This window comes from Coturnix japonica, chromosome 31, assembly GCF_054131305.1.
Source record: "Coturnix japonica strain WE chromosome 31, WE-NBRP24, whole genome shotgun sequence".
NCBI classification, from domain to species: Eukaryota; Metazoa; Chordata; class Aves; order Galliformes; family Phasianidae; genus Coturnix; species Coturnix japonica.
The window spans coordinates 5809376-5822980 of NC_140693.1; the positions used below are offsets into that span (position 1 = coordinate 5809376).

Below are 13605 nucleotides of genomic sequence, written 5' to 3' on the forward strand. Positions count from 1 at the left end.
CCCAACTGGTTTTTCAGGAAAGAACCCCTATAACTGTGTTGGCAACAAGTTATGCCAGTATAAATACCAATTAAAAATTACATAACTGAGTGGTGAGGTTGAGCTGATGTTATTTTACTGCTAAGTAAAGCGTTGTCTGACCAATACATTATAGACTTTAAGGTGACAATGTCTACAGTTCTTAAAGTCTTGCATGCAGCTCACCTATACATTCTTTGAAGCACTGGTTAGTGTTTCAACTATTCTTGGTCAATTTAAGTGGTGCTGTACAGAAGTACTACTTAAAATCCCTGTTGAAACTTGGCTGAAGGCCTAGAATTTGGCTGCAGATTAAATAAATCCACTTTCTTTGCCCAGAATGAGAATTGGAATATAAGAAAATAACAGAACTGAGTTTGTGAAGTGATTGATCCATTTATTTGAAGTCAGCTGTAATTCATCTGCCTCTCAGGGGAAAGAGGAAATTTGAGGGAGAAAAAGATGAGCAGAGGGAGGGAAAGAACTGCATTACTGTGGTTGGTTGGGGAGAATTGGGTCACTGTGACTCTTTGTCTGTAGGGGTTTAAGATACAGGGATCTTCAGGCCATTTAATTAGTATTTTTCACTTGTGTGGCTGCTTGCCTGTTTCCTTCACCTTCTAATGCATGGGACTAAAAACTCTATTGACTGTGTAGATTTTAACAACGGCTTCATTTTTTAGAGAATAAGCATGGATTGGGCATCAATAGACACTTTTCATTTGGCTTTCTTTCTATCAAAATAAGTGTAAACTGTCAAAATAAGTATGAAGTATTGCAAAGTATTTTTGGTCTTTTTCCTTCTCTTCTCTGCCTGTAGGGATTTAGTCATTATTTTCTATGAACAGGTGTCTTCTCAGCCTCTGCTAAGACAGTGGTAATCTCCTCTGTATAGGAAATCCTATTTGACGTGCAATCAAGAGGGCAGTTTTAAAGGGGCCTGTATGCAGAAGAACACATAGAAGTGGTTTTTTATTTGCTAATGGCAGTTCTTTCATTCAGCCCTTGGTAGTCTTTGATAAATAGATATGGCTGACATTTTAGTTTGCTTCCTTTCACCTGCCTCCCTAAAAAGCAATGCTTTAAATAATGCTTTTCTTAGAGTTCTGTGTCCTGGGTGTTTTTGTGTCTTCCCAGGCTGAAGGATAAATCTTCTTCACAGATACTTTGTTGGCCATATGAAATACAATGAGAAAATGATAACTGGGCAAAGTTGCATTTAAATTTGATCAAAGATTTTAATAGAGTTGTTAGTTACTTCTTTGTTTGAAGCACACAGACAGACTACTTTTTAAGTTATCCAGCTTTTCAACATTTAAGAATTCATGATGAAAAGGAGAGAATAAGATTTAATGAAAAGAAATAAAGATCAGAAACAGACTTTGAAAATAAATACCTTCCAATTTTCAGATAGTCAAATAGAGAAATAACTCAGTGGTGTTGTTGACCCTTATGGTGAGTTTCTGTCAGCAGAGGAAGTTGGGCAGCTTATCTGCCATCTTTCTGAGATGGTGTTGGTGTACACTGGTGCTGTTTTTATAACACTAAAAGGTTTAAGAATGTGGGGCATAATCTGTTCCTTACATGGCTCTGTTATTATGGATAACTATGGGCAGTCAGTTCATACTGGGAGCAACAGCTTCTCCCATAAAAGGGTGGGGAAGGTGGAAAACACCAGTGTGATTTTTCAGTAATTAGAGATCAGCATAAGAAAAGGATAAGTGCTACTGAAGTACATCTTTTCTTCATGCCACAGGGAGTGAAATTACTGCTTAAAGAACAAAACCTGGGAATTGGGAGCACTAACAAAAAAAGACTTGGATGTTAGCCATGATTTTAGCCTTAAAGTTTAGATTAATTACAATAGTTGTCAAGTCAATTAACCAAAAATGAAATTGTGTATTTTAAAGCTGTGTTTTGCATTTTCTTTAATGTTTTTCACAGACCAGCAAAGAAGACAAATTATCTAGTCGCATTCAGAGCATGCTTGGTAATTATGATGAAATGGATGATCTTATAGGAGATAGATCGCTACCAAAGCCTGTTGGAATTCCCAAACCTACCGTACCATCAACAGCAGATGAAAAATCAAACCAAAGTTTCTTTGGTGATCAGAGACATAATACTAGTTCACATCAGAGTAGCAAATGGACTCCTGTAGGACCAGCACCTAGCACTTCCTCGCAATCTCAGAAACGGTCCTCGGGTTTACAGAGCGGCCACAGCAGTCAGCGTGGCAGTGGCAATAACACTAGCAGTAGTGGCCAGAGGCATGACCGTGACTCGTACAGTAGCAGCAGCAGTCGCAAAAAAAGCCAGCATGGATCGGAACACTCCAAATCCCGTTCTTCCAGCCCTGGGAAACCTCCTGCTGTTTCTTCATTAAGCTCCAGTCATTCGAGATCTCATGGAAGCGATCATCACAGCAAAGAACATCAACGCTCAAAATCTCCCCGGGATCCGGATGCCAACTGGGACTCCCCTTCACGTGTACCCTCATTTTCAAGTGGACAGCACTCTAACCAGTCTTTTCCACCTTCACTCATGTCCAAGTCCAGTTCAATGTTACAGAAACCCACTGCTTATGTAAGGCCAATGGATGGACAGGAATCCATGGAACCAAAGTTATCCTCCGAACACTACAGTAGTCAGACTCACAGCAGCGGTGTGAATGAGCTGAAGCCTAGCAGCAAGGCACATCTAACCAAGCTGAAAATACCTTCTCAACCACTCGATGTAAGTTGTTATCTATTTACTGGATTCTTGAATGTCAGTCCCTTTGGGCTGGGATTTTCCAGCTTCTTTAAAATCCCAATAAACTTAGTTTATTGTAAATTTTATATTTTGTTAAGTAAAGCATCTTAAATTTCCACAGTGAAGGCCTGTATTTTCACTGGGAAATGCACAAATGCTTCTTCCATGTGGAGATTGTGGCTTTTGTTAAGCAAAGCCGATGAGATGTAGTGAGAAAGGCTAACCTAACCCAGACTAACAAGTTTTCCTAGAGTACTTTAAATTATAGTCAGAAGTTGGTAAAATAGTAGGATACTCACAACTATTTTGACAACCTGTATGCGTGTATTGTCTTCTCTGGGAGCCATGTTGTCCTAGACAAGAGATCCTCTGCTTAACTCAGAATTTCATTTGAAGAATGTAATAATTTATAGATAGCCTCGCCTAAGCAAACTAAGGTAACCCCAAAGCACACCAAACTGAAAAAGGTTCAGACTTCTCATAAGGTGTGCTGAATACAGAATACTGTTGGGCACAGAAATTGACTGTAGCTCACATACAAGGAGAGTGCCTTAGTAATAAAATGTCATTGCATCTTGTACTGTTTGACAACCATTTGTTTCTGGAATTTCAATAAAGAGCAAAATAAGATCCAGGAAACAGATAGGGAGAGCTGAAAAATAAATTATTTCCATATTCTGGAAGACTTCACATGTTAACATTAGTGCAGTAAAATGTGCAGTAACTTTGCTTCCTTTCTGTTTGTAGTGTCAGGGATGCAAATGATTTATAGTTTCATAGTTATTGCTGTTTCTAGTTTCATGCTGTCATCTATGTTTTACTTGATAATGCATTTTGTCATTACTGCATATTCATGGTCATCCATTTGAGTTCAGATATTATCCAGTCGCGTCTTAACAGGAATGATTGAAAGCTATGATTTTTTTCCCCCTCTCACAGAAGTTTTTAGTGTCTCTGACTGCTTAAGATCACTTTAACTGTCAAATGAAAAGTAAGAGATTACTGTGGCAGTTTTATAGATCTGATGTATTTGCTTTTCATAACTGGATGTGACTCATCCTGTAAAAATCTGAATCTATCTGATATTAAAATTAATGTTGCTGAAAAGAATTAGCAAGATCTGTTTGTATCTCTATAGAGTCTAGATGAATCATGATAAGGACTGAAGTTTATTTTTAACTGCTTCATACCCCTGGGATCTTTTAAAGAAGGTCTGTTATAGGAGACATTAATCTTGAGTTTTGATTTCTAGGCATCAGCATCTGGTGATGTGAGCTGCGTGGATGAAATTCTAAAAGTAAGTTCTCTGGGCTTTGTTCATAACTTATTTGTTGAATACACAAACGTTACTAAGGAGGTGGAAAGTGCTCTACAGTGGATTAGTACCTTTCAAATTGGTTTGACTGCAATTCATTACAGGAGGACTCCTCAATCAATCCTCTAAAGTAGGTAGACTGGGGAACACTGGAAGTAGAGCTGTGTGTGCTGGGCATAATCATCTCCTGGGTTTCCATGTTGAATTGCATTTCTTCTATCCCAGCCCTCTGCTATTATACCCAGAGTTAACCATTTCTTCCACCAAAGTAGAGTGTTTACATTCCAGTATCAGTTTAGATTATAATATTTTTTTTCTATCCAGCAGCACACCCTTCTTCTTCTACCTGTGTTATTTTCTCAAATCTTTTTATCCCTTGTGTGACCCTTGTTCATGTCTGCTGTCACAAAGGTGTCACTGGATGCCCTGTGAGCATTTGCATCACTGACTTGCTCTGATCTTCATTACTCCACGGTTATTGCAGATGCTCTGAGTGAACACAACACACTTTCTTTCTGGCTTCAAGCTTTTGATTTATCACTTTTCTCTTCAAACTTTCTGTGCTTCCCTTTTCCAGGTTTCTTCTTTTTACCCTTAGTCTCACATATGTTCTTCACAGCCTGAAGTAATCAGACTTTAGTTTCTGTTCGGGCAAATCAATTCCATTGATTTGTGCCTTTCTTGTTTGGTTGCTATGTCTTAACTATCTGTTCTCATGGGTAGAAATTCTTTTTATGCAAAATCTTCATTATACATTTGGGAAATGAAGATTTGAATATAAAGCTTAGTGAAGTATGAGCAGTGAACTGCGAATTGAGAGGTGGTTGCTGTTCAAACCAGGATTGTAACTTGGAATCTTTGTGCTTTTGCTTTGCTAATAGCTGTTCTTTTTTGTTCTGGTTACAGGAGATGACCCATTCTTGGCCTCCTCCGCTGACTGCTATTCATACACCATGCAAAACTGAACCATCAAAATTTCCTTTTCCAACGAAGGTCAGTGTTGTGGTCAAGTACTGAATGCTGTTAAAAGAATAGATCCTGTTAGAGGTCAGGATTTTGGAACTCTTTTATATTGAGTTCTGTGTAGTTCTGTGTTTGTTTCCATACCTGGAATCTTTTTATCTTCACAACATTGTCGCATCTTCACAACAATGTTCTTACAAAGAATGTTGTTTTGTTTCCTCTGGTTTACACACACAGAGTGATTTGCAAAGACACATGTGGGGCAGCTTTCCTTTTTGTATTAAATTCTGTTTCATAAATTCAAGCCTTTTAAAGGTAACTGTGAAATTTTAAAATGCCATGGAGCCTTTTTCTTTATAGGGGGGATACTTTGTACCATTGTGTACAGAAGCAAGTATTGCTTACCTCTATCTGGCAAGCAGTGGTAAATACTAAGAAATCTAAATGTACTTTTCTGCTTAAACTGAACTTTCCTCATAGTTTCGAAGTCCTCCCAGGGCTGGGTCTTGCACCCTCAGCAGCAGTGCTTTCAGTCACACTGGCACTGGTGATTGTTTGCCTTGAAAAGCTGCTCTGTAATCTGAAGTATTTTGTTGGCTGATGAGTGTGCAGGGGAGATAGTTGTGGGTTGCAACTTTAGCAAGTACAGTTTGGTTTGAGGCAGCTGACTAATATATGAAATCATGTTTTACTTCCTGTATCTACTGATTATCAGCAGTTGATTTAAGTTGAGAATAGAATTCTTCTCAAGACTCAACATATCTCTGAAATGGGTTGCTGATGTGGCCTAACGCTGTATTGCAGAAGTTATGGATGCCTTTTAAAACTTGCCTTCCTAATCATGAAGACTCCACTGTTCCTGGTTTTGAATCACCATTTCACTGCTCTTTGTTTCCTGTTTGATCCAAGTTATTCCCCAAACCATTCAGTGAAATACTTTAAGATTTTCTCCCTGAGATCTCTAATGAAATGTTGTAACAGTTTTTGCTGTTACGTAAATGCTCTGTCATCAACTTTCTTGTCCTCTTAACATGGGGATGTTTTTGAAATTACTTTCCCATTTGAAAATCAGCTTTAAACCCCCAAATAAACAAGTTGGATTACTCTTTAATAACAATCCAGTTTAAAAAGAAAGTTGTTCTGTAATTTAGAATGTTTGGCCACAAGTAAATGTTCTCATGAGTGCCTCATAGCAGTTATCTCAGGGTGGGAGAGATGTTGGAGCTGGTGATGTACCAGGAGAGCAGTGTGTGAATGGAGCTTTCCAAAAGGCTCCGACTACAACTCATGGTTGCTTTTTGGCCAAATGTTCCAGGCTGTGTGTTGTAAGTGCACATCCACCAAAGTGCCACAGGCTGACAGAAGGTTGGATGGTCCTGGTACTGTCACTGCCTGGGTAGCCCAGAGCTATGGGCAGCTTTGGTGTCAGCAACCTGTGTTGCCTACGTTCTTCTCTCAGTGGCTGTTTGATTCAGGGGGGGAAAGAAAGTGTGCAGAAATACAAAGGCCTTTGTGCTGCAGATAGGAACTGCATAATATTGCACAGCCTTGTTGACGTCTGAACACAAAAGGGAGGCTGTGTTTTTCTTTCTGAATCTGTCAACCTTGGATTCTGTTTCTTCACAAAGTTTGCGAAAAAATTCCATGTATGGCTGCCCTGAGCCTTTCAACTTTCTGCCAGCCTATTTATTTTGTGTGCGTACATCTTAGCCATGGAACTTTGTCAAATTCTCTGTTTCCAAAGTCTGTAATTTCCTCTGCCTTCTCCCCTCTGTCATTCTTGGCAGTGGGATTTCTCCAAATTCCAGCAAGTTAGTGAGCCGTAGGCTTGTACAGCCTAGACCCGGAACAGAATTCAGAAGGCTGAACACAGCGCTGGTTTACTTGAATCAAGCTACACTGTTCTAGAAAATCTTATTCTCCTTAACTTTCTATTTATTTACAAGTTATATGCTGCAGCATCTCACAGCATTTCTCTTGTGTGCAGAAGTCTGGTACACTTTGCCTACATGTAGAAAATGAGGCTCGTTTTGGTGGATGGGTGGATTTTATGTCTAAGATTGCTGGCATAAGATCATTTTCCCTGTGTGCAGCAAGTGTTTGCAGGGACCCAAAATCCTGACTGGGGCCTGTCTGCATTACTATAAATATATCTTATAATTATCAGGAAGTCTTTGAATCAGAAGATAAAACTTCATGAAAATAGGTCATAAAAAGTTTTATGGGTGCTGTGAAAAACAGATTCCTGACTCTTGATAAAAATGTTATCCCATCACCTAACGCTCTGTAATTTCATCCTGTGTAAGTCTTTAAAGCCAGGGGTTCACAGTCAAAAAATGCAGAGCAGGAGGACTGGTGTGTTTGTAAAATATATTCAGAAATGCAGCTGTTTCTTATTGGATGGAATCTTTCCATCATAGAACAGGGAGTGTGATGTCACTGACAGCTGTTATGTCTGTGTACCTGAGCGGTGACCTGCAGACATCTCTGAAGAGGTGCACTGGTCTCTGGGTTTGCTCAGTGTCCCGTGCTGTAGTAGTTGTGAAGGCAGCAGTCAGTTGCGTCGATCCCTTGTGATCCTTGTGATCCAGAAACTTTATTCTGAGAATTAAAAGTGAGGTCTGACCTGGGTTGTCAGATATTAAATGGAAATGGATCCTATTCACCACAGCCAAACCAAAAATGGACAGGTAAGAATTATGTACCTGACTACCATTCTAATCACCATTTTGTGTCAGAGTCCAAGCAATGGTTTCTTACCTGTTGAAGTGTCTTCCACTTAACTTCAGCAATCTGCTGTGCTTTTGTGGAAAGCATTTCCATCCTTCAAAATGTTCTTAATTTCTTCTTTCTCAAGAAATTGGACTTGAAAATATATATATTTCTGTTTATTTCTTTATTAATCTTTGAGTTTCTGAGAGACGTGTATTCAGAGGCAAAATAGATGGTGAGTTATTTGGAAGAAGTTGCACATTTAAGCATAACACCTCGTTAAAGTGCCCTTAACTGGAATACTGCCTTAGAAATAGGAAGCTGGCTGAGGTAAGCACTGAGGCAGACACTTTCTGTAGAATTTATGGTATGTACATTGATGAGAACAGTCCCAGTTACTCATCTTGTGCTCAGCACAGCGCAGTCGTTCTGCATATGTGGTATTTTGATTACTGTAGGGTCTTTTTTTTGGTTTTACCTACATTTTATCAGGTACTTTTATCAAGTATTTACCTACTTGTCTTAGTTGACAGGAAAAAGGAAACTGAGGAATCATGCTTGTACTCATTGAACCTGTGTGAAAGATAAGAATCAGTTTGTATTCTGAAGAGAGTACGGCTTTTGCTCTCTGTTGAAGTAAGAAGACTTCTGCAACTTGATCTTGTCTTTGCAGTTTAACCATAGGTTGATTTTAATGTCTCTTCTTTCAGTCAGTAAAGATGAAGGGCATTGGGAACATCTTAAAGTTCCCTAAGAGGTTTTGTTTTTGAGAAAATTGCACTCTTTCTCCATTCCACTGACAATACTCATTCAAGTCATGATTTCAACTGCTGCCACTTTTGAAATAAAAATGTTAAAGGAAGTCAGATATATGTAAGTATGCCTTGCCAGGTAGAGCTTTTGTGTGTTCATGAAGTTACAATTGGAAACTGCATTTATAAATTGCATCACGTCAGTGAGCTGGCTGTTTGTGAAGACTGCTGTACAGCTGTGCCCCAAACCCCTGCAATTCACTGTCACAGAGTACATCTATCAGCTTGGTGAATTGACTCAAACATTCTCTGTTTTTATGCGTAAGGTCAGCAGTTGTCCTCATTTTAAAAGGAGGTCAGGAAGGTCCTATTTTAAAATGGCACACTAGCTTAGAAGTAGGTTTTCAGTAACACAATACTCTCTGATTATTTGTTTATTTATTTATTTTTTAACATTTCAAGTGTTTGATAACGTACTGTGTTTCAGGAGGCAGAATTGGGTTTTCTGGAACAGGAATACAGAGATCTTACCAGTGCTAGAATTGGCGAGGCTCTGTCTTTCAAGGCTAGTTTCATAGACAGCAAATCCACTGTATATCGAGGCAGGTATTTATCACTGTCTGTTGGCTTTTATACAGCCAGGTTGCTCAGTTACATGAGGATTTGGATGAAGGTGAGAAAGGGAAGATAGGGTTTGCAGAAGTTGCACAGTTTCTGGAGATTCAGGTACTGTGTATGACAACTGCACGTGGCCCATCTTCCAAGCAAGCAAGCAGGGACAGATGGGTCAGTGGGACAGATGAGCTAAGGATGCTCTTCCCATGTACTCGCTGCTCTGTCACTGCTGGGGAAGGCAGCTTGGGCCCAGGAAAGGGCTCCCTGTTTCTGTTTGGTTGTTACCACTGGGTTTTGTTTTTAGCATGTTGGTTTTCTTTGGGAGTAGGTGTTGGTTTTGTTTTGTTGTTGTTTTTTAAAGGATATGTGCCATCCTTTAAAGTCAGAACAATAGCTTGATTATGGCATGATTTTTGAGATGTTAAAATTCCCTTTGAAAAAACTCCTGTGATCTTTTGTTCCCTTAGGAGTCTCAACAGTCCAGTTTTGGCATTGGAGAACAGAGTAAGTACATTAAACTTCCTTTCCTATGTGCAGTGTTTTTGGTACAACTGAGTATTCTTAGTACCCCTTAAGAAGTCAGGCCATTAGATCATGAGACCTCTCCAGGCTGGTAATGGAATGGGTTGCACGTAAAAATTGTCCGTATTTTCTCAAGACTTATGAAATAAACACTTGATTTTATTTGTGGCTTCTTGCTGAGAACTGGAAAGTTAATAACTGTTGTGTAACTCACTCATAACTTCTAGAAAAGGGGAAAAAAATAAAATTGTTTCTTTAAATTGTTGTTATTTTTTTAATTCTCGAAAAATAGGCTTCCTTGGTTGATATGATTGAAAATAGCTGAGTGTGAAAACACCCACAGAGAAAACCCCTGGGTATGCTGGAAAGCAACGAAGTTCATATTTTAATAGAAAAAGCACAATGCATTTTCTTCCTTTTTCTTGTCCACTTTCGCATTATGGATATGAAAATTGAAGAGAACTGCTCAAGAATTGTTAATATTCTTGAGTGTATTATCCCAGAATGTATTTCCAAAGTCTAGACAAATGCACCTTTTATTCCTATTTGACTGTGTCTTCATTTTGAATATTACTGAAATGAAGCATTTAACCAGGTAACATATCTGGCAAAAATGAATTAGATTTGTGCTGTTGCCTTCCAACAGTCTTACCAGTCCCTGTCAAAGTGATTAAACAGATTAAATAGTAAAAGCGGAATGGTTTATTCTTAGGTATTCACAAGCAGCTTAATCTAAACTCCTAATACAGTGGGGAATTAAGGAAACAAATTAAAACTTAATTCCATAAGGCTAGCCAATAGGTTACATTCTGGAAACAGCTGATCTTCAGGTATGTCATCAGGGAGGCCAAATAGATAAAAACACAGAACCATTTCTCAGCTCCATTTTCAGTTTTCTGTGACACTTCCAACAACCTCAGATATTGTTTCTGTTGTGCTATGTTTAGTAATTTACTAGAACTAAAGAACAGGGAAGGAAAAAGAAGACAAACCAAAAAGCAGATTATATCACAGTGTTCTAACTGTAGGGTTTGGTTTATGAGTTTGCTTTTTGGATTTAAAGACTTTTCATTCACTAAAAAGCTGCGTAGGAATGCTGAAACAGATTAAAAACTTGATTTAATTGATCTCCTCAGCATGTAGAGGGTAATAGAATAATTTTCATGGGAGGGTTTGGGCTCTAAGGTCCCTTAGATGCCATCCAGTTCCAAGCTTCCCCCCAGACCAAGCTGCCCAGGTCCCACCCAGCCTGGCTTCAGGGATGGAGCACCCACAGCTCTCTGGCAGCAGTGCCAGGGCTTCCCCACACGCTGACTAAAGAATTTCTTCCTAATATCTAAGCTAGACCTATCCTCTTTTACTACAGGATTGTCACTTGTATCCTACCTTGATAGAAGCAGAAGTTTTTCACACCTTCAGAAACATATTAAGTGTGTGTTGGTTTAGACAGCAACGATTTAAAAAAGCCTTCTAGATTTTCTTGATTAAGGTCATTGCTTCTCTTGGCAGTCTGTCTCTGCTCCTCTCTCACTTGGTCAATGTGTGAGAGGCTGCACCTGACGTCAGCTGGTCCCTCTTTCTCCTGTTCACTCCGCCATTCTTGAGTTTGTTTGGCTAAGCCTGTTTAGTTCTGTCCACTTTGCAGTGACTGTTTTGCTGTCTGTGTTCAAAAGAGTACAGCGTTATTTCTTTTTCCTTCTAGAACGATATAATCCTTCATCAAAAACATCCAATGGCCATCAATCCAAATCGTAAGTAGCAGTTGAGAAAACATTTCTCACGTAACAGTCAACTTTTAAAAGATTCTGGAAGTAGCTGTTTCTTTACCAGAATGTGTCAGTTCTTGCACACTCTTTGTCATGCTTTACACTTAACTGACAGGAGAGGGAAAAAAAAGTTGATTTCAACCTATTTTCAGGAACAGTAGGGCAAATAATGGCACACCGGTGTAACAGGTGCGCTGTGCCTTCCTTCCATCCCCCTGCTTTCTTCTCAGCTGTAGGATACTGAGCAGGAGTTTGGCCCTAGGAATTGGCTGGTGAGCTGGAAGTGTATCAGTGTGTGAGAATGGGCAGGATGGGACAGGATTTACTAAACGTGCATTGCTAAGCTGTCAGCTGGAAGCAGCTTGTTGCAGTTGCACAAATAGGATGAGGAACTGTTCTGTTATTAGAGGAGACAGTAAATTAAGTTTGAGATCTAGTTAAGTTTGTACGAGTAGTTACTCATTCTCTTAAGTGACTGACAGGCATTTTTATTAGTTGCGTACACAGACCTAACATTATGCTTCATTAATCAGACATCAGAAAGAAAAAATAAAAAAGCAGCAGGAAGAATCTAACTGTCTTCTGCCCTATTCATACCTGAAAATTGATTACATTCTGTTTAAATACAATTTCCAAACAAAAAATGCCCATTCCACCTGATGGAATGTTTACTGAAAGCAACTGCAGATTCTGAAGGTATTCTAAGTTAGTATTTGCTGTGATGCAGTTACGAAATGAAGTTTAGTTTTTCTGTTTACATTTTTAGTATTAATAAGATTAAAAAACAAATCATCTGTGAGAAAGAAATGGGAAATAATTGAAGAGTGGCTTGTTCATTTATTTATTTATTATAGACTATGTCAGTTCCTTAAAACATGAGGTTTCAGATGTTTATACACAGCCACTTCAATAAGTGGTAGCAGTAGGAGTTCATCATTTGGCTTTTCTTTTGTTATAGCAGTGTAGTCCTCTATGAAAGGGCTGTGCTGGTTCCAGAATGGGAGGGTGTAGGAAGGTGCAAGAACTGGAGTTAGCACTTCACATTAGTTAAAGTGAGGTGCATGGGAAGAGGGGTGAGGAGATGTTTGCTGTGTCAATAGAATTTCCGATAAAGCGATTGTGCTCTGTTAAGAAAGTGTTAAAAAGTGAGATAAATGCATCTTTTGATAAGGGTAGCAGCTGAAAATAGATGTCTAAGTAGATTCTCGAGGTTGCTGTTTCTTTTCAGATTATAAGTAGAACAGCTGTACTGTGAAATTGGGAAGTATTCTAATCCTTTCTTATCTTCTTTCTCCAGATGTGAATTGAACCAGACAGAGTAAGACGTTTTATTTTTGTAACGAAGGTGTTTTTAAATAAGCACAAATACGCCACTATGTTTTCTTTGTGTTCCTGTACTTTCAGTGTCATGAAATAGTATGTGTATGTATGACTACCCTAAATAGGAGCAATTATACCTTTGAAGAATAGTAGAAAATTTATGATGTCGAACAGTTGGGATTTTGCCACAAGACATGAAGCAATCACATTTCTTAATTCAATGGGAAACAGTATTCTTGTCCGTGGTGTGTAAGAGGTTGAACGCAGATGTTTTAGCTCCACCTGCATTAGTAAAACGTGTCAGAATTCCTTTCTAAACTTTAAAGAACGAACAAAGGAATCAAAGCACTACAGCCCGTAGTTTTCTTTAAAGAATGACTTAACTTGCCATTCTTAGACATTAAATGTTTTAAATGGTAACTTGTGGATTTCACCCACACACCCAGCTCTGTAGCATAAACAGTAACTTGTTGGAATATAGAAGAGTGCTTTGAATGTAATTAAATTACATGGAAAAACTTGTCTCACTTTCTCCCTTTTACTTACTTAGTATGTTGAAAGATGACTTAAAACTTAGCAGTAGCGAAGACAGCGATGGAGAGCAGGTATGTTCACAAGATACCAAAGATTCGGTAGAATAAACCAAGTGTATTGATGGTTTGTTACATCAGCAATGTTCAGTAGTCCAACAGCAAACTGAACAGCTGAAGGAGAATTTGCAATTGAGGTACGAAAAACAATTAGCAAGTTTTCAAACAAACTTCAGGCACTCTAAAATGCAAATGTGAGGAAAATGATCTGGTTTTGTGAGAACAGTACTTTTTTTTTTTACCTAGGGACTCATGCTTTGATGATTTCAAATGGGCTT

The 13605-nt window shown here is 38.7% G+C and overlaps 1 protein-coding gene across 1 annotated transcript in view; it reads left to right on the forward strand.

The window, feature by feature from the left end:
- The first annotated feature begins 1959 nt into the window (after nt 1-1959).
- LOC146755702 (AF4/FMR2 family member 4-like) overlaps nt 1960-13605 on the forward strand; it is a 28593-nt gene continuing 16947 nt past the window's right edge. The window contains exons 1-7 of the mRNA XM_085525326.1: nt 1960-2754; nt 4025-4069; nt 4994-5080; nt 9597-9633; nt 11354-11402; nt 12715-12735; nt 13288-13342. Coding sequence (XP_085381452.1) covers nt 2002-2754; nt 4025-4069; nt 4994-5080; nt 9597-9633; nt 11354-11402; nt 12715-12735; nt 13288-13342 — 1047 coding nt within the window. The 5' untranslated portion in view covers nt 1960-2001. The remainder of the gene's footprint in view (nt 2755-4024; nt 4070-4993; nt 5081-9596; nt 9634-11353; nt 11403-12714; nt 12736-13287; nt 13343-13605) is intronic.